Source organism: Onychostruthus taczanowskii, unplaced genomic scaffold, assembly GCF_017590055.1.
Source record: "Onychostruthus taczanowskii isolate IOZ18803 unplaced genomic scaffold, ASM1759005v1 scaffold81, whole genome shotgun sequence".
Classification (NCBI taxonomy): domain Eukaryota; kingdom Metazoa; phylum Chordata; class Aves; order Passeriformes; family Passeridae; genus Onychostruthus; species Onychostruthus taczanowskii.
The window spans coordinates 1,670,834-1,692,279 of NW_024506002.1; the positions used below are offsets into that span (position 1 = coordinate 1,670,834).

Sequence of the window (21,446 nt, forward strand, 5' to 3'; positions counted from 1 at the left end):
ATTGCAATATCATGTTTAAAAGAAGAGTGATGGTGAAAGAGTTTAGAGAAATCAGACAAGCATGAGAAGAGCAGGATGGTTCAGGGAGCCAGCAGCTTTCACTACTTAGTAACTGGATTAATAATTTTGTTTGCGAGAAGGACAGTGCTAAACAAAGGCAGAGTTCAATGAAATGGAGAAGGTGCACTGTAAAATTGTAGAATTCCCACTCATTCCTGTGCTCCAGTGGTGCTCCATTTGCTGCCAAGAGCACAGGTAACACAGGGGAGAGGAAGAAGCTGCAACTCAAAGTTCAGCAACAGAAAGTCTCCAACTGATTTCTACATTGTAGGAAAAGAGGAACATGGCAAAGAGCACATGGGAACAAAAGGGATTTCCCATCCTCATCAATGAGCATTGCAACCAAACTGCTGTCCCAAGAAAGAGCCATTGGATCTATCCAAAAGAGCAGCCCACTGGAAATACACAACACAGCCATTGTGCTGGCAGAGGGAAATGTTAGAGATCTTATTCACATATACACAGATATTTAACTTAACAGAGACTGAAAAGCTTCACTAGGAAAAGCATCCTCACACTGGCCAATTAAATGGAATTGTGCTTGCAGACTAGAGAAAAAACAATTAAAAATCCAGATTTAGACTTTCAAAAGGTAAGAATACAGAGGGAAACTTTGTCTTTTGCACTGATATACTATAAATTAAGACCTAGTTCAAGCTAAGTGATCAGAAGCCTGGCCCCAGGGTTCTGCAGAATCAGGTCCACAGCTACCTATTTTAATCCCATTTTCATGACATAGCTTAATTTTGCATTAACAATTCTAAAAGGAAAAAAGTACTTCAAGGAAGAACTTTAAGAAATGTTTCTGAACACAACATCTTTCTCTTTAAAATTATTTAAACATCATTCAAAGAGAGTGGGATCTGGCAGAACGACCTGGTTTATCTTGTTTACATGTAGAAGAGTTATTGAGGAAGATAAGTGACCACTTTGAAGATCTGCTTCATTTCTGCTCCAGTTTGCTGAAAGCACGCTTGCTATAGGTTGCTATGTGTTTCCAATCAGAAGTTGTTAAGTACACAAAATAAGGCTGGATTTTATTTGCAGAAGCACATGTTCAAAGGTTAAAATTTATTGCTCCAAAAGCAGTATCTATAAACCAGGGCAATACCTTAGAGATTATTAACCTTCTAGTTATGCCAGTGGCTGTTTTAAGTAGTTCGATTTTTTTGTAAGAATTCCCAGCAATCTCTCCAGTTAAGTATTTCCAATGGGCTCTAATCCTTTAAACAGTTGCCCACCAAACCCCAAAGGAAGTGATTTTTCTCTAAGAAGCTTGTGCAGTGCTGTTAACTTGCTGTACTCTGTCCAAATAAAAATAAGAGAGACAGAAAATTGCAGACAAATCAGCTGAAATTATTTGGGTACATTTATTGTAGGTTATGAAATACTGGTGCCATCCTCAGGCTAATACTCACTTTCTTCCTGACTTTGGGTATATCAAATAACTCATCACTTTTATCACATCTGAAAACTCAGGACACTAAAGCAGAGTACTGTGAAGATTGATTGGTTGTTAAGGAAGTGCCTTGAAGAAGAAAAGCATACCTTAGGCTACATCACAGGAATATCTAAGCCCTTAATCCTAATTGTGATTAAAAGAACTATCAAGGAATATCCAATTTTCAGAGGAATTCACTAAAGTTTAAACCCTGTTTCCCAGCTAGAACTGTGATGGCACAAAAAAACCCAAGCAAACAGCACCTTCTACCAAATCTTCTTGCAATTAAGCAAAATATACAATTCAAAATGATATTTCTAAAAAAAAAAAATCTTCAATTCTTGCTTAGGGGTTATGCAATCATTAAGGGACATAGGAGAGAGCATCAAATATGTGTCACCTTCTACCCAAGGAGTTTCAAAAATACATTAATTGTGGATGTTACCATAAAAATTAAAAAGCAGATTTCTGCTTGAGCTCCCTTGTTTGGTTTGCTGGGGCGGTCCAGGGGCACTGAAATGACACATCCCTGAAAATGACTCACAGTCACATTTCAGATGGCACTGGATGTTAGTTGAACACAATATTGTGCAAAGCTTACCAGCTAAAGAAATAGGCACAGGTTTTATGATGAAAATGTTTGCCAGCTGCTTTCACACCCAAAGAGCACAAATTCTTTCAGTTCTCTAAAAAATAAAAAACTTGCTCATAAATGTCTGACAATAAATGGAGAGGATTAATTAAGATACACCCCTTGGTCATCCAAGCCTCAACAAACAGAGTCCCTCTGAGGCAGCAGAGACTCTACATGGACAGTAAGCCCAGAGTTAAACGTGTGGGGCAGAAATGCCAGGCTGCCAGCACCAGAAAGCTGCGGGTGGCAGGCAAACAGGGAAGGCAATGGATTCCTTTGTTAGCTCCTGCAGGAAAGCCAACACCAAATAATGCCTGCAGGATTCACAGGGAGCACCCAGCAGTCCCACCCAGCCACACCTGGGCAGGAGGGATCAGCTCAGTGCCCTGCACTGCTCGGGAAGGAACCAAATCAATGGCAATCGAGGAGTTGCTGCTCATTTTCATGGTTCTGCTGCTAAAGAATTGATTTACCCTGGGGTTCACACACAGGCTCTGTAATTCCTGCTGAATTCAAGCTGCTTGTGGAGCTGTAAGGAATGCTCTTATTTCCGTCAGTATTGATTTTGAAGCGGAAGTTAAATCATGTTGATTTCAGAACAGTAAGACCCTCCTTTAGCTTCAGACATTCCTTCCTGGCAAAACTGATGCAGTTTATCCATGAAATATATTAATAAAATACATTTTAACATTTAGAAATTAAAGATAAGCCATTAGCAGCAGTCAGAAAAACAGAAGTGGGGCAGACAGAAGGGTAAATGCAATCAGCTCTCTACCAGCCACTTTTCATCATTTTTTCAAAAGGATTTGTTAACCACCAAAACTTTAGAGCATGAAATTAAACCAAATACCACTGAGGAAGGCTTCACAGACAGCTGGCATCTTTATTTCTTCTGTTGCTCTCTTATGAAAAACAGATCCCCAGTAGGGATCAGAGACACAGGGCAGAACTGAAATTGTGCTATATCTCTTCCTCCTTTTCCCCAGAAGATTCAGTTCAGCAAGTGAGAACAGCTCAGTCAGCACTGCTCATTCAGCTCTCTGAGCTGTGCCACATCTGCCACGTGCACATGCTTGCATTTCAAGCCCTGAAAATGAGACCTAAGTAGGGCTCTGTATATTAAAAAAGCTCAATTTAAAAGGGCAAATAAAATCTTCAGAAGCTTTGTGTTTGTTGAACCTTCAATAAAAGCAAAAGCCACGTCTTTAGCTGTGTTTTAAGATTTTAAACCCAACTTCATCACTAGTTGGGTTTTTTCCCCAACAGATCTGCCCTCAGCTGACAAGAAACCATGTCCTGATTGACCTTTCCTCAAGATTCCTACTGCTGCCTAAGAATTTTAGGAGGAATGAATGTGCATGCAAACCCAGCTTGAATACGGGGTCAGTAACCCCTCCAAAAAACTGCATTAGAACAATCAGCAATACAGAGTTCCCTAACAAAGTCCTGAGCGTGAAATTCCAAGCATGCAGCTCTAAAAGCATGGGCTAGCAGCATTCCTGAGCCTGCAGTGTCACTGGAGTGGTCATCTGGAGGCAAGAAAACATCTATTCCTATCACCTGAGCCACAAAGGGACACGTTCAGCCCACCTGCTTTTTGATTCTCCAGACCAAGAGAGATTTCACATCATTTTCGTGCTTCAAAAACAGACAGATTATTGTCTTCTTATCTCCATATAAAAGGAAGAGTAATTTTATGAGTAAGAGTTCCTAATAAAAACTATCAGAGTTGTAAACACCTTTAATGTAAGTTATCGTTCTACAGGCAAGTTTTAAAGTAACAGTAGTCCTGAAATTGCAGTTTTAATAGCTGTCATTAAAACACTTAATTGCACGTTTGTGATTATGTTATTATTACTGGGGTGGAATTGCTCTCTAGAACAGCTCTTATACAATAGTGCACCATCTCCACTGCCTGTACAAACAAACCCTTTAGAGTTCCAGTGCTGAGCACCACACTTGTTATTATTGATAGTTTTTCATCAACCACTTGTTAGAAAATTAGAAAATTTTCTTCCCCAAAGATCTCAAAGTACGTTTGATTTAACACACATAAAACTTCACTTCAACAACCACTGAGACAACTCCCATGGCCACTGGTTTAGTAGATAAATTACACCTGGCATTTGAACAGGTGAAGAAAAAAAGCAACCTTGGAGTTCAGTTTTCCTGGCAATCCATCTCTCTGAATTCTGCCAAGGAGCACAGCACTGCTGCTGCTGGTGCCACACAGATCTATCCTGTTTCTGCAGAAAATGGTGCAAATGCAAGACTGCACATGGCAGAGCTTTCTGATATCCAGCCCGCTGCCTCAGAACTGTTTTCACTTCCCCACCACCCCAGAGAGGGCCCATGCTCCACCAGCACTTCCACAGGCAGCACACCAAACCCTCACTCCAGCCACTGCCAGCCCCACACAGTCCAAGGCAATGGCAGTTCACTTTTCCCCTTCTTTTTGGTACTCCCTGAAAGCCATGCCCACCAGAAACGTCCCTGAACTGCAGCCTAAGTTACTGCACTGAAGGGTCAGTGGTTTCTGTGGCTCTGAAGCTGCTGACATGCTGGGCCTGAGCATGGCCAAGAAACGATCCTTGGAAGGCAGGCTCAGATTAACAGTCAATTAGCTCTCAGAAAACAGAGAGCTACCCCAAAGTTTTGGTAGCCTCAAACTGCAAGACAACATGCAAAGGTACAGATCCTTTTTAGTATCTCCCCCCTGTTCTGTTACACAAAATAGGAGATATCAGACAGATCATTTGAACATTGCCATTTTAGCTATCTTATTCTCACTTTGGTGTTAAAAATCTGCAGTCCTCCTCAGCAATCTTATCCTGCTATGTAAATCTTTTTAAACAAAATGCCTTATTCAAAGCTTACTATTGTTAGCTGATATCAAATCAGTGTAGCAAATTGCCATCAGAGTATCTTGATCTAATTATGTTCTGGAAAGAATCGAAATAGAACTGAAGAAAATTCAGATAATGGAACAGGCAAAACAAGAAAGGGAAAGGAGAAGCATAAACAAAAGATAAAAGAAGAACAGAGAATAAAGGATAACGCTCTGAGATACAAAAATATGATTAAGTGATACTGAAATTGTGGGGGTATGTGCAGAGACATCCCAATAAAGCAAGAGGAACCCCAGGGATTTAAAATGTTCCCATCATCTACTGCAGAATATGAGATTACATCAGTCACAGGGATGTGAAAATGGTGTGCTTGGGGGAAGTCAAACAACGGGGCTGGGGCTGAGCTGAAATCTCTGAGCAGCCAATGTTCATGGATACCCCTGATGCAAACGGAGCCAATGGAGCCAAAACCTTCCCCTTCTGTGGATCTGCCTATGACTGACAGCCCTGCACAACACGCAGCAATGCAGGGGAATTTAACTGGGGGATAATGCTCACAAACAAGATAAATATACCAAGGATACAGGAAACAAATCTTCCTTAATTTGGATGGCATTCAGTACTAAAAATTCTGCTGGCTTTCAAAAATTGTGTTACAATTCCGTGTCTTTCAAGAGAAAGGGAATAAGAGCCTCTTTCAATTTATTTTTAATGCCTATTTTTTAAAGGTACACCAATTACAGAAGATCTTATTTTCATCATGCACTATCCCATGCAACTTGCTTCAACATTCTGAGGATCCCAATGATTAATGTAGAATTCTGTAAATATACCAAAATTAATTACAAAGATTTTGCTACACTTTTCAGTACAAATTCTTTCCCCAAAAAGCCCAGTCCTAAAAAGAAGAGGAATATCTTTCCTGTCTGTAAGTACACACTTAGAATCCTTTAGTGCTGGAATTAGAAGGGATGTGTGAATACGAGCAGTGTCAAAATACAAAGGATACTGAATGAAAACCCACACCTCTGTAAAGGGAAACAACTCATTGTAATTTGCACCTCTTTTGCAAGCATAGCCCTTACAAATAGCTCATTGCAAAGAAACCCATCCAAAATAAAAATACAGCGAATTCACTCCACAAATTGCAGCTACACAACGCAGAGAGGCAATTCTAAAGTCCTAGGGTGTGGTTTAGTTCTCCTGTTAACAACAAGCTGTTAGTAGCAGGATATAAAGTCACTTTTAGAATAATTCTTCTCAGAGGGACACGAACATTGACTCAGGGAGCACCCGTGTGTCACAGAGCAGCATCAGGGCACTTCTGATTCACAAACTCAACAACAACCCAGATGTCTCTCCCTGCTCATCTCCCTGGCCCAAGCTGCCAAGGAAAGCAGACTATAGCCAGCAGCCTCAGAGGAAGGAACCAGCCTCCTTTCAGGCAGATAAAGGTTGGCTTGAAACAGAAGCCAACAATATTCCTGGGCCTAATCAAAGACTTTTTTCACTACTTTTTACAGTCATTTTCTTTGTACTTCTGGCACCATCTTTGTTAGGAAGATTTATTGTCTGCTTTTTAAAATTTATCAGTTTGCAACGGCCACCAGATGAAGGGATCTCTTAAATCACTCTGTATGGGAAGAGTTTGAGTATGTATCTTACAGTCAGAGGTTTAAACTCAACTATTCTGGAAAACCTCTTTCAAACATCAACAATGTGAGGAACATTTTTTGAGACGTTTATACTCAAGACATGCTGTTTACAAGGTGCTCTATATTTTGAAGTTATTGAATTACAATTATTCAAATTGACTGTATCCATTAAAGACTAAAAAGGAGATTTTTTAATTATATGAGAAATTAAGAGAGTAACAGATTTATTTGTTGATTGATAATACCTGCCAAAGTAAAGGTTTCAGACAAGAAGAATGTTCAACATTGCTATTATAGTTACCACTCTAACTTCTTTTAAAAAGATAGATTTACTTAACTATTTAAGTTACAAATCTAAGCAACTGTTGCATCATCTTACAGGACTGGGATCACTGTTGAATATCAGGGCAGGATAATAGGATAGATAAAAGTTCTCTGAAAGAGAAAGCACCAGAACCAGCAGCAAGGTGGGGTTGGTCAGCCCTTCATTTGAATGTAAATGTAATTATGAGGCAGGCAGTTGGGCTGACGTCAGACAAGATCTTGGTAAACCATTACCACCAGCACCTGGTAACACAGTGGATAATAAAAGAGGATGAAGTAGAAGATACCAAGCAGAGTGGCATTATTAGAAAAACCAAACACAAATATTTTTGAGCAGTAAAAGAAGACACCGAGGACCAAGATGTTGTGACGCCGTGTTTACAGCCGGGACAGCCATGTACGTGAGCTCGCTCTTGGAGAAGGAAGGCAGCATGTACCCAGGACCCGGCAGGGCCAGCAACACCCTGCCCGTGCAGAACTTCGTGTCTGCTCCAGCCTACTCCGAGTACATGGGATACCACCCTGTGCCAGCCCTGGACAGCCACGGGCAGCCGGCCTGGGGCTCCCACTACGGCCCCCAGCGCGAGGACTGGAGCGCCTACGGCCCAGGCCCTTCCAGCGCCGGGCCCGCTGCCCACATCAATGGCTCGTCCCCTGGCCAGGGCTCCTACAGCTCTGCTGACTACAGCTCCCTGCACCCCGCTGCTGCTGCGGCCTTACCTCCTGTAGATACAATCAATGCCCAGCAAATGTCTCCCAACAGCCAAAGGCACAGCTCTTATGAGTGGATGAGGAAAACGGTGCAAACCAACACTGCTGGTGAGTGCAAATTCAACTTCCAACCTCAGAAAGCATCTTCTGCTATCACTGAGCTTAGAAATAATTAACTTTACTTGAAGCGCATAGGTTGGTGGGTCATTTATGACATTTATTTAACCTACTGCTGTTTAATGCAGTTTTAACTAAATTTGTGCTAGTTTCACTTTCTCCCATAAAGGCTTTCTGTGGTTGCTGTAGTGGAATGGCTGATGTGGTCACAGCTGGAGCTCAGCTCCAGGAATCCCCACTGGAACACTCCGTAAAGCATTTTTTGTGATAAACATAGAGGTGTTACGGAGCAATGCAGCAACATTTAACAGTTACAGACAGAAATACTACATAGTTATTTTGTGCTGCAGGGGAGATATCAATATAGAATCAGGTTGATCTTTTTAAAGCTTATGGATGTCTCAATAATTATAAAGAAAACCATGTGCTCTGATCTAACTGCAGTGATTATGCAATTTTCTGCAATTTTCCTGTGTCTCATATTTTTCTGCCCAGATTTATTAGGTGAGCACAAATATTCCTAGAGAAGCAATCTGACTCAAACAATCAGCACAGACTATTTTGTTTGCAGATCACATAATTCCTTGGTTAAGCTTCCTTTTAATTTAATTTCACATCATTTTTACTTTCCTTACATGTCAGAATTTTTCAGCTTCCACAATTACACAATTAAAAATCTCTTTTCTGGAAGTGGCACTCACTGGTGTGCCTGTTCTTGCCACAAGCTACCTGACAGATGAACCTTTCCATGTATATTCCCAAGGTAGAAACCGTGTGTAGCAAGGTTTGCTAAATCTGTGGCTCAGGTTAAAAGTAATAAGCGTGTGTTAGAGAGCAACAAAGAAATACTCAAAGCAGAGCAATTGCAATTGGAGCAATCTTAGAAAACACAGAAAATCGGCACTGCTGCTTCAGACAGAATCCTCCTTCAAATGGTTATTACTCAGGAGCAAAATTAGCCTGGTAATTGTTTCTTAATTATAAAGCAGGCACACATTGTTTTGCCCCTGTTACTAAATATAAAATGCCTGGTGAACATTAGGATATCACAATGCTCTCCTGCCACTTGGAGCCTCTACAAAGGCCTTCAAAGTCAGGCAGATTCAGTCTGCTTTCCCCCCTTCTGTATACTCATGTAAATTCCAGTAACTTCATTAACATCATTGGAGATTGCCAGGTGTAGAAGTGATGCAAGACTTGAGTGTAGATCAAATTCAGCTGAGACTACTGAATGTCAGTGAGGCAGCCCTGGCTGTGTCATGTTGGCACTGAATTTTCAATGTGTGGCATTGAAGAATATTCTTGAAGAATAACATTCTTAAAGTTTAACACACTTAAAAATCTACATCCTTGCTTTACATTTACTGAACAGTCTTGGAAGACCCTGAAAGGTTTCTCATGTGCTTGTCCAAAGTTATAAAATATATTTGCAATTCAGAGACACCGTTTTGGGCCTAAATTCATGTCTAGTCTCAAAAGTGCTCACACAGGATTTACACACATTCTGAAATACTTTATGAACCATTCGGGACAGGTGGAACAGAGCCCATCAATAGCTGCATGTCCTTAGGCTGTGCATTCCTAGAACCCAATCCTTTGAAGTGTTAAAAACAGCCAAGGACTTCACAGAAGTGAGCTCAAGGCATCAACCCACCTTAAAAAAAGAGATCGTGAGAGTGAAGCACAAATGTGGTAATTGTGCAAAACAAGAAAAGTTACCAAAGAGATTTAGCTTTTCATTGGTGTCAAAAAAAAAAAAAAAAAAAAACCCAAACCAAACCTGAAAATTTTAATCCTGACACAGAAAAAATTGTGAAAAATGGAAGAGAATTCAATTAAATTACAAGGCTAAAATTATGCAGCTAACTGCTCTATACCACCTTATCAGTGTTTTCTCTAGAAGAAAACTGACTTGATGCCATTATAACCCCTCTTTGAAACACACTTGCTGTTTTTCCTTATTGCCATAATATTATTTGGGTTATCAAAGTAGCTACTGGTTCCTCTCCTTCAATGTTATCACTGCTTAATAAAGTTCATTGCTTTAAAATCCCAGAATGACAGCCCTAAACTCCACGAATACATTTCCATGCAGAAACATGTGTATGTGCTTAAATCCACCAGTGTGTACACACGTCAGTGTACGTGAGCAGAACACAGTAACAGAAACAACAACACATCTAATTAGATGAGAGAGCCTCTTGAAATACTGTCCTAAAGACAGTGGGAATTGTTTTGAGTGAGGAGATGTCAGTGGGAATTGCTTCCTCTCTGTTTAGACTCTATTAAATACACTACTTTCTGATTCAATATTCTTATTTAGCATTTGATGCAAAACAAAATTCAATTGCAGGTAAAGTGAAATGAAAATTTACCTGATCAAGTCAATCTTCAGGATGAAACAAGATTCAAAGACAGAAGTACTCTGTCCTTTCAACAGATAAAATGTGATTTGAAATTAAATATCCTCTGACTAAAGGACCATAACTGTATATTCGGAACCAACCCTTGTTTTACTTCAAACACACAAACATGGCAAATATACAAAGCAATAAGAATTTGTTTAAAAAACCAGAAGTGGAAGAGACCTTCCCAGTCAGGCCCACCAAGTGAGGAAAAGAACATCTGAAGAATTCCTGACAGTCTGATCCTGGTTTTACTGAAAATCTATGATAAAATCTGCCATCCACTTCAGATATGCTGGAGCAGAACTTCCAATTATTTTCTCAACTCTGTGTAATCAACAGGGTAAGATGCATATTTTCTGAGAGCAAGAGAACCTTCAAGGTGTAAAACTTACTGAAAAGGTATCTAAAGGGCCTACAAAAAGGGTTTAAAACTTCATCTGAAACTTCATCTGGGAGTGACCCCTCTCAGAAAGAGAAGGGACTTTAACAGGACTAAACAAAAGATCAACATGATTTTCATATGTTACAAGCTCAGCCAAAGGATTTTTTTTTCAAACTCTATCCAACACACTTTATGTCTTTATTTAAACAAGCTGTGATGTACAATTAATTCAGATTACAGAACAGCAGAAACATGGCCAGAAAGCAAAACAGAATAGCAGGAAAAAAGGCCAGGCCCCTGCTTTAATGCTAATTTATTTTTCTTTGTAAATTAGTTGTGACATCTATTTTCCACTGGCCTACATTGTCTGAGGTTTTGAGGCCTATCTGTCATATTGAGGCAACAGACCCTTTTAACACTTCACTTTGCTTTGATATGCAGTCTTGTCTCTTCCTTCTCCCTCTTTTCTTCAGGAGTTATATTGCCGGAAAGGGTGATGATTTTCACAGCAAATAAAGAGGCCTTCTCCCAGCTTTATTGTCTTCAGAAGAAATACTCTGTGAATTTTATGACCAAGGGGAATGGGGAAAACGACTCCTTTTCTCCACCCCCTCAAATCATGGTTATATTTGCTGATTATAGTGAGGCCGGAATAACCTTGTTGAATTTTAACTTGTTTTCAAAGATTCCCTCTAAGCCCTCAGTTTACAAGGAACCTGAATATCTATACTATTGTTAGCATTAGAACTATCACCGAGGGCAAATATTTCAAAGCCAACAATTTGTACCATGCAAAAAGTAAACTTAGTTGAATGATTTAGTCCTGCAAATTTAGGTAGGAAAATCTTCTCTGCTGGAAAGTTGAAGTGGCATAGAATTTGGGAAAATATCCCTAATTATGCTTATTTCAGCTATGTCTACCTTCAGATAAAAATATCCCAGTCTGTCCTCGGTGTCGGTCCAAAATTAAAGAGAACTGAGGCAAAAATATTCCTTCATCTATTTCTGTCCCTTTTTCTTCTGCTAAGATGAAAGCGTCTGACATTTGTTTAGGGCTTGTAAATTCCAAACCAATTGGCTTGTGTTTCTGAATGTGAAAGGGGTTCTTGATAAGATCTCCTTGTCGCTCCTTTGTGTGGCGTGTGCTTCATCTTAACACCTCAATGGATTTTAGGGAACCACTTTAAAGGAGTCTTTGTCCCACAGTTTGTCCCAGAAAACTCACATCAAAAAAAACTGGGAAGATCAGAAGAGAAAAGGAAAACTATCTAGTTGGCTGTTGAAAGTGCAAAGGAGAACAAATAAATTGAAAACTGATCTCTCTGGATTATTATTACCTGAAGAATTGCTTAAAAATTATATTAAATGAGAGATACATTCTATACATTTAGTAATGCTTCTCTTAACAGTATTTATCCAGTATATCTAAGAATATTTCTTTTATACATTAGAGAGAGGATGATCCTGAAATCCTTTTACAAGATTTTATTGCCTCATCTTACAAATTGTCAAGTACCTCCAACTCTAAAGGGAAGTCCAGCACAGAGTACCCTCAGGAATATCCTACAGGCCCTCAGCACCTTGCAAGACTGGACCTTTTTGAGAAAGTACATTAAATTATTATTGAACTTTTAAGTTCATCCTATGGCCACAAAAGAAATGAAAAGTATTTCCAGTAGAACATACCTTTGTGCTAAAGAAGCAATCTTTAGAAACTCAGATAAAGAATTAGGCCACGGTGCAACTGCACAAATTGTGACTGAAGCTCAGTCTTGAAACCCTGGGTATTTATGCTCTCATAGACACAGAAGTCACTTCACTGAGCACTGAAATGAAACCCCTTTGAGATTAATATAGCCAGCACCAATTATGTACTGCTGTGAATTATTTAAGATGCTTCAGGGTGTTTATCACTTAAGAGCTTCCCATTTATATATATGTTTACAGAGAGAGGAAATAAAGAGGGAAGACAGTTATGGTAACCAATAGTCTGTTACTTCACCCTGCACCTCTATTCCTCCTCTGTACCACAGCAAACAATCTCATACAAGTATTCTGTAATTTAATTAATGTCTGGGAAATGCCCGAGATGTTTGCAAGCTGCTATGGAAAATCCAACTCAATGCATGAATAATCTTTCTTTTCTAACCAGGTAAAACAAGAACAAAAGAAAAGTACCGGGTTGTTTACACAGATCACCAGAGACTGGAATTAGAGAAGGAATTTCACTGCAACAGATACATCACAATCAGGAGGAAGTCAGAACTCGCGGCAAACCTGGGCCTCTCCGAAAGACAGGTACAGAGAGCACCCCTCAGGTGTGCCCGCAGTGGCCAGGCACTGCCAGGGGACACAGAGGCTGCCACCTCCTGCCTCTCTGCGTTTGACACACACAGAATCCACTGCACACCCCACAGCTATCAACAGGCTAATTTGACAGAACCCTCCAGTTACATGGAACTCGACATTAGGAGTTAACTCATACTTTTAGAAGTAGTTATTCCTATTTTATAGCTTGATAGCCAGCTGGAATTTAAACACTTCAGCTTAACAGGGTCTTAGCTATGGTCCAAAGAGTTACAACATTCATAATTTTATTTCTTCTTGAAATCACAAGTAATGGCCAGCAAAAAATCCAAAGCATTTGATATACTTCAGCTGGAAGACAGGAAAATTAGAACTCAATCCAATGAGATATCTATGGGGGCTTTTGTCACAAATATATTGCCACAATTTCCACAGGCCACATTCTTCCTCTGTCAGATTTCAGCATATTCAGGGGGGTTTTACAGCCTTGGATTTTCAAGTCAGGATCTCTTTTTGCCACTCATATGTGTAGCCAACACTATCCATCCAGGGAATGCTCAAGTGCATATTTGGATCGTTGCTCCCTTGGAGAGCAGCTCTGCCTTCACTCATGTCTAGTACATATTTAATCTCTGTCCTGGATAAAGCCAGGCTCCTGAGCAGGGCTCAGATATGTTAGCCATGTTCATAGAGACACTAGAGGAACTCGGGATGAGAATTCCCTAAAATCCCTGTGTTGGAGAGCATTTCTCCCAAGCACAGCTTTGCAATGTGTGGAAATAATAACTGCTGGATCCAAGCCTCCAGAATTTCAATGGTTCTGCTACAGCTAGAGGAGAAGGGCAGATTTGGTGACACTGAATTAGTCATCTCATTTAAAAAACAGAATATTGCCCTGAGGTAAGTATTAACTAGAGGTCTTTTTAGAATTTTTACAAGCTTTTGTTCTTTCTAAATATACACATTCAGGTCTCTTAAAATGTTTCCCTTTCAGTGGCCTCCTCTGATTCTGCACTCAATCTGTGGAAGAGCATGGAACAGAGAGGGACCAGTGGAGGCTGGAAGTGTAGGAATGCAGAGACAATCAATAGGATCAAGCACTGGGATTTTATAAACATATTTTAGTGCAGTCATATTAAGTCCCAGACCTATATAGTACTGAGTGCACTGCACAGACTGTGAGTGCTCCCAGGCAGGAGCAACAAAAACCAAGTTTATCATGGATGGACTAAGTTTGTCACACAGTAGGATAGAGCTGCACTGGAAAATTTCCAGAGAACTGCAATTCTGACATTTGCAACCTCCACCTAAATGTTCTGCAAGCTGGCTAATTTAGAACACAGACATGACTGCAGTCACCAGTGATCCTGCAGAAAATCAGCAGTTTTCTTTCTTTCACAGAGCTGCTGCTCCTAATGCCACCCCATTTTTACCTGGAAAAGTTCCTTCAAGTATAATACAGACAAAATACATAACTGATCAGCATTTCCACAGGACAGACAAAGCTAATGCTTCTTCATGCCAATAACAGCAAGATAGTAAAAATAAATGTAAAACACTGAGATTTTTAATACAAAGCAAGGGTACAACTTTCTATATTGTATTGTATTCAACACATCTTAAAGGGTGTAACAAATACTGTGAATTAAGAACACAGTTAGCAAGCAGGAAAATGCAAACAAAGTTCCTCCTCATTCACACTTTCACGTAAGGAAAGAAAATAGAGATACTTAAAGTAGATTTTAAACAGATAAGTCTTTCACCTGCACAATGAAGCCCGGGAAATTGACTGTCTTAATGCTGATATATCTATTCACACATATAACAGTACGTATGTATCTGTAAAATACATGTTTAAATATATATTCCAGTAATAAAAACAGTCAAAACTTTTAAATACATAAGAATATAAGCACACACAAAAATCACTCACAACATAAATTAAGAAAAAGAACCCTCACTACTAGGCTTTGAATTAATCTGTAGCATAGATAATAAAGAAATCTTCACAATTAATCCCATAATTGCATCTTTCTAAATTATGACAATGGCAAAGCTGAAATGATGAACTCTGTGGCCTGAGTCTCAATGAGTTCATTGACTTCTGTGTTCCTAAATATAACACAGTGTGTTCACTTTACACCAAAGGCCCAAGAAAAAAAAGGAAATCAAGAAAAATCAATTTTCCATTGGTTATTATGCCAAAAGTTAATACAGAATAATGCAAAAACTTTTCACTGCACAAATTCAGTATTTTGTTTGTGGAGGGTTTCTTGGTTTGGTTTTAGCTTTGGGGCTTTTTTTGCTCATGGCTTTTTGTTTGTTTGTTTTGGGTTTTTTAAATAGTGTTTTTGAACCTACCTACATTTCCATTGCTATGATTACTGTAAAAGGTTGAGCAGCACTTTGAATTAATCAGGTATCATTTATAATGCTCCAGGTGAAAATCTGGTTCCAGAATCGCCGAGCAAAAGAGAGAAAAATGATCAAGAAGAAAATCTCGCAGTTTGACGGCAGCGGGGGCTCAGCTCAGAGCGACTCTGGCTCACTCAGTCCAAACGAACTGTCAAATTCTCTGTTCCCACCACCACATGCAATCAATGGATTACAGCCTAATGACATTCATCAAGTCATAGTTTCAGAATGAACAGAGGGGAAAAACCAAAACAGGAAAAAAGAAAAAGCAAGAATGGATTTCACCACCACTGCCACCCCCCACCTTGGAAACTCAGCTTCCCAAGGGACCATTTTCATTTATCTGCCTTCAGAGTGCTGATTTCTAAGCAGGAAATCTGAGCCTATAACCAAACTATTTTAATTATTGCAAAAATCTCAGGGACTTTGTGCTGCTAAGATTCATCTCTCAGTATCTTTGCTAGCAGGTAATTTGCTTCAGACACTGCCACAAAGAATGATACAGCTGGAGATTCAGTACAGGTAGTTCTAGTCTGATCATCCATATACACAGCAAACTAAGAGAACTGATTATAAAATAGAGTTCTATTGCAGAAAATATAACCATCTGGGTGTGTTGGGTTTGTTCCATTTATATGATTAGAGGAAACCGTAGATGTTAATAAATATTTACACTTAAAAGGACTGAAAAGGATGCTACTTTTTGAAAATGGCAAAACCATTTAAAACACTTTTAAATGCTCAAGGAACATGATAATGTTGCTATACCAACATATTGCATTTAATTAAATAACACATATCTCTGTCCTATGGGATTGTATTCAAGCAATAGTTACAGATACAGAATATACCAAACTTGCCAAAATTTCTTCCACTGTAAGAAATACAGCAATTTCTCATATACATTAGGAAATGCTAGAAAATTTGGAAGACAAGTATTACCTCAGTCTTCTAGGACTGCACATACTATTACTCAAAAATCCGAGCACAAATGGAATGGAAACAGAACTGTTACTACAAGCAAACCACCAAAGAGCAAATAAAGAATTTGCTTGATGTCTGTAGACATTGGAAGTGAAACAGGAACAGTCTCAGGCCACTGATTTTATCCCTGACACTTATCTGGGGCTGAAGGCAACAACTCTCCCAAAGTAGCTGAGGGGGTATTTTGAAGCTGTCACCTGCAGCTGAGCAATCACAAAAGAAATGTTCACTTCATGGGCACTCCTGAAAGAGCACAAATTAAGGACATGATCACAGTGGGGTTTGCTTTAATTACTCCTCCATGTTGGCAGGTGAGAAGGTAGCAATGGTATCTCAGAGACAAGTGATGAGTCTGGCAAAAGCAGAAAGAAAACCCAAAGCACTAAAAAAATCCCCAAGCCCTTCAGTAGTACTGTTCTTTGGAATTTCTTTAAATGACCTTTTTCCTAGTATAGAAGTAAACAGCTCTATTGGGAAGATTTAATATTCCTGAAAATGTCAAGGGGAGCAAAGGTAATAAAAATGGAAAAAAGCAGAACACAAACAGAAAACAGCTTTATGAAAATCATGCATCACTTATTTCAGCAACATCAAACTCTTGCTCTCAGAAACAGCAGAATAAATTCTGCTTTTTTTTTGTGTCAGTGAGCATCGATAATGCGCTGGACTCCACGGACAGGACTTGTCAAAGCTCTCAGCATCTGGATTCAAAACACTAGATAACAGATTTGAGGATATGCCACACGATTCCCCGTTTATTTTAAAATAACTCTGTGAGAGTAACTCCATGAAAGCAGTTCTGTTGGAAGTTACAGCAGTAACACTCATCAGAACTAAATTTTGAATTTTATCTGTCTAGACATAAATGTCTCAAACTAAACTAGGAAGAAATCCTGTATCTTACTCACTGTAAACATTTTGTGGGTGGTTCCCTAATATATTTTCTAGTCATCTCCTATCATATGGCTCAAAGAAATGGGTGTATTCTAATGCAAACAAACTGTAAACAGAAAATCTTGTGTACATAAATAGTTATAAAACTCAGCCCGATGAGAAATTGAGACATCTGCATGGCTTTAACTCAGGATCTCCTAAATTTGCTCAATGATCTTCCAGTGGGATCACAGGGACAGCAAGAGCACATTGTGGGACGTGCACACACAGAGCTGGTTCTGTTCACATTCACAGAAATGCACATGACACACACAAGCCTTTTTTCATCTGTTCTTCAGTCAAATAAATTCTTTTTTTTTTTTTTTCCTTGGGAGAGGAAGTTTCTCCAGTTTCATCAAGTCCTCTACCTGGGTTGCCCTTCTATACATGAAGGATGTAGAGGATAAAATAATCTCTCAGGAAACCCAGACTTTAGATATACAAGAAAAAAGGGAAGTGAACCTTTACCTCAAATCAGGGGCCATTTCTATGGAAACCAGGAGAGGGCTTTTGTGAGGCTTAGCAGTGGCACAGAAATGGAGAGAGAGAAAACTTCTAGTTCTGATTTTTTTTTTCTCTGATCAGTTTTCATATCAACAAGGAGGAATGGCAAGTACAGCTATAACACACAACACACCATTCATTATATTTGTGTATTAGAAATGCATTGCTTCAGATTTCCCTCCTCATTTATGACAAAATTGAAATGAAACACAGTTATTTACCAGCTTCACATTCAACATATTCAAATCATCATCTTGCAGACTTTTAACCAAGCTGCAGGCAGTCAGGAAACACCATCCTCCCCTGACAAACAGCTCAGAGGAGCCACTGAAGCCACTGACTGCACCCAGAAGAACCACAGTTGCTAAAGGAACCACTCTAAATGAGCCCACTTTAGAAGATTTTGATTTTAGAATGGGATACAAAGTACCTCCTCTGGCATGTTTAATATCAGTTTTGTCAATAAAAACTGTTTCTCTTTTTCATAATCTTAATCCCGGATTTTATCCATCAGATGTGTTTTAAGTGTATCCCAAGCATATGTTAATAAATATTTAGGGGAGAATCTCTTTCATCTACTAGAAAATTATCTCTAAGCCTACAGAGTAGATCAGATTATCTTCTCTGACTACAGTTAAGTCAAGTAAGAAGTCATTCCCCTTCTCTGTTGCTGTGCATACCTACCCCCAATATGGATCATAGTGCCCCTTTCAACCTAAGGGCAGTGGCACAGCTGCTTCTCGAAATAATCTAAGGAAAAAATTACTAAACTCTTTTAGACTAATCAGGATATTTTTTAGTAAACTCCATCAGAGAGTGATTAACTGCAGTCAGCATATCAGCTTGGGAGGCTGAGAAGCCAGTGTCTTGGCTTAGGGCAAATTTTGGAGGAAACTTTTGAATTGGGGTATTTTAGAAAGCAAATATAAGTTCTTTTAATTGGTTTTGGAAAAGATTTCTTTGGAGAAAAGCAGGAAAACCCCTGTTTATTTAATACATATAATATTTACTAGCATAAAAAATGAACAATACAAAACAACCAAAGTTTGTCATGTTTTGAAGACATGACAAATGTAGAAAGTATTTTTTGTGAGGTGTAGCTCAGCTCACTCTGTTTGTTATCAGTCCCTCTGGTGCTGGAATGAAGCATCTCGGGCCTGGTGAGCTACAGGTGTGAGCTTTTGGTGTTTTTCTGGGGTTTTAGTCTAGAGCAGCTTTGAACAGTTCTAAGAAAAAATAAAAACCATAGTTTGGGGAATTTCTCTGCCTTAGCTAGCAAAAAAAACTAACTAAAAAGCAAAGGAGGGCTCTCTCCTGCTGTCCACTGCAGCCAGCACAGTCTAGGAGAAGCATGCTGGGGAGCAAGTGCAGCTTCTGATAACAAACTCCACGGTTCTTCTTCTTCCCTTTTCTCTCAGAACAAGTCTTAAAGGTGCAGAACTTGATATCAGCATAAACAGAACAGACAACTGGGGATACCAGCATCACAAAGTCACCTCAGGACAGCCAGAGAGAGGGAAAATGGCAAGCAGCTCAAAGAAAATCCTTACCCTGCTTCTTGCAGGCCTTAGACACTTTATCAGACTGCAGCTATGCCATGAGCCAGAAAACATCATCCCAAACCAAAATATAAATTGAGCACTTCATGCTGGCACACTTCAAAGGGCCATTAAGGACCCCAGGTCAGCCTGGCAGGAGCCCATCCCTGGTCATGCTCTGCCAGGATGGGAACACGAGATCAGGATGGAGGCACCACAAAGTCCTTGCATTCCAGCATTTTCTGGGCAGCTGTGTTTGACTCTTCAGCAGTGCTTTTGTGAAGGAGAAACTTCAGCAGATGTGATCAATCCCTGTATTTAAATTTGTATTTACATGGATGAAACACTAAAGGCTGTAAATAACATTTTTCAATATTTATCTTTCTTCCTTTGAAGACTGCTCCAGGGACTTTAGTTATACTCTCCCTTAGCACTGTAAAGCAATTAAAATAATAATAAATCAAATGCCATTCTTTGCACCCAGTGGGTCTCTTCCCCAGGGTCTCCAAATTTCCTGGTTTTCAGTGAATGTGAACAGAAAACCATCAGTGTTTGAATTCAGCTGATTGACTGGTGGTTCCAGTTTGCAAGGCAGTGAGCCCCTTTAACACCATGCTGATATCAAAAGAAAACCCTGCATCACACAACTGTCTAATTCCAGCAGCCAGCAAATCCCTTCAGACATTTATCTGAATCATCTCAATTCTTATGAGAATCCTGAGAGGTGCCAAAGCTTTGGCAGAACTGCCCTCCTCAGTCCCACTGTCAGAAATACTTCATCAAGAAGTATCTGGCACAAACTGCTCCTGCTGACACTCAGTGTAGCACCACAGTAAATTTGCTTTAGTAATTAACTCCTAAATATTGATCAGTGGGAGAAAATAAAAGAAAAATACAGATGTGCCCTTAGTTACAGATAGCTTAGACTAGAAATGGGAAAGTACCTCATTATAAGATATTTACAATATCAGTTTACAAAATCACTATAATTTAAACATCTAATTGGCTGTTTGTAGTAGTCATCCTGCTGAAAAAAATCCTGCATCAGAAACTTGACAACCTCTTGAAACTTAGATAATTTTTGAAAATTGATCTACATCAGGCATTTTCAGTATAGGCAGCACAGAGCTGCAGACCTCTGCACAAAGCCAAAACCCTTCCAGACGTTAGAAAATCAGTTTCATGGAACCTCACACCCAACTCTTGACTTGCCTTCCTTCAACAAATGAGCATATCCACATCTGCCTGATGAGTTCCACATTTCTACTTCTGAACAAAATAATGGGAGCTTGCAGTGAGATGCAAATCACCTTAGAAAAAGGGTTTGCATTAGCTGGTCAAGAAGCAAGAGGGTTTGTCCACCAGCCTTATAATACATTCTCCAAACTCCAAGAGTATATTCCCATTATCCAACAACCTCTTCCTGTCTGAAATGAGGGAATTCTGAGAGCCAACCTGACATCACTTGTTGTATATTCCTCCTCCTGAAGAATGCCTGTGTGGAACAAACAGGGGAAAAGGGCATTGCAAGAAGACTCAATCTCTCAGGCCCACATTAACATGCTCTTTCCATGTTCTCCCAACAGTGCCTTTATTTAATACTGTGCTTTGGTTTAACTCCTGGATTTCTGCTCTTTGTGTTTCATGCTTCATATAAAACACTTCTGATTCTAAGAAAGGAAGTGATTTATGTGGATAAACATTGCCAGAGACCATCATCCTTCCACAAATCTTTCAGTTTTTATGGCATAATAGTTTCATCAAATAAATAGCATCCTAAAGAAGTACTGAAAATGAAGCTTCTCTTTCTTCCTTTGACACCATAAAGTTTGATAAGTCATGCTGAAAAAATTCCCTGTGGTAATGACTTGTCAAACCCAATACTCAACAGGCATTCTTTAAATACAGACATGGGACACAAAAGGTATTTTTTTCTAAAATAGTCTATTTTCACCCAGATGGTCATTGCTCCTAAGTGAGAGAACACATACACATTAAAAAAAAATCTAGTGCAACTTCAGCTGATCTTTGACTTCAATCTATTATTTAAAAGCACAAGCTGTTAAATATGACCTGCTATAGCACAATACCTTTTCCAATTAAAAACACTTCTTTTCTTGGTTTGTTAACACCTCAGACCCTTGCTATAAAGAGGTGACACAGTAAGCTATGCTTCATTTTACA

At 39.4% G+C, this 21,446-nt stretch overlaps 1 protein-coding gene and 1 long non-coding RNA gene across 3 annotated transcripts in view; one reads left to right on the forward strand and one right to left on the reverse strand.

Annotated features, from left to right (window-relative positions):
• Positions 1-21,446, reverse strand: part of LOC121346507 — a 35,811-nt gene that overhangs the window by 12,081 nt on the left and 2,284 nt on the right. The window lies entirely within an intron of this gene.
• Positions 7,357-15,929, forward strand: CDX4 (caudal type homeobox 4). Its single transcript, XM_041424370.1, has 3 exons — positions 7,357-7,782; positions 12,734-12,879; positions 15,329-15,929. Exons 1-3 carry the CDS (start codon positions 7,359-7,361, stop codon positions 15,533-15,535), a joined length of 777 nt encoding a protein of 258 aa, XP_041280304.1. The 5' UTR covers positions 7,357-7,358; the 3' UTR covers positions 15,536-15,929.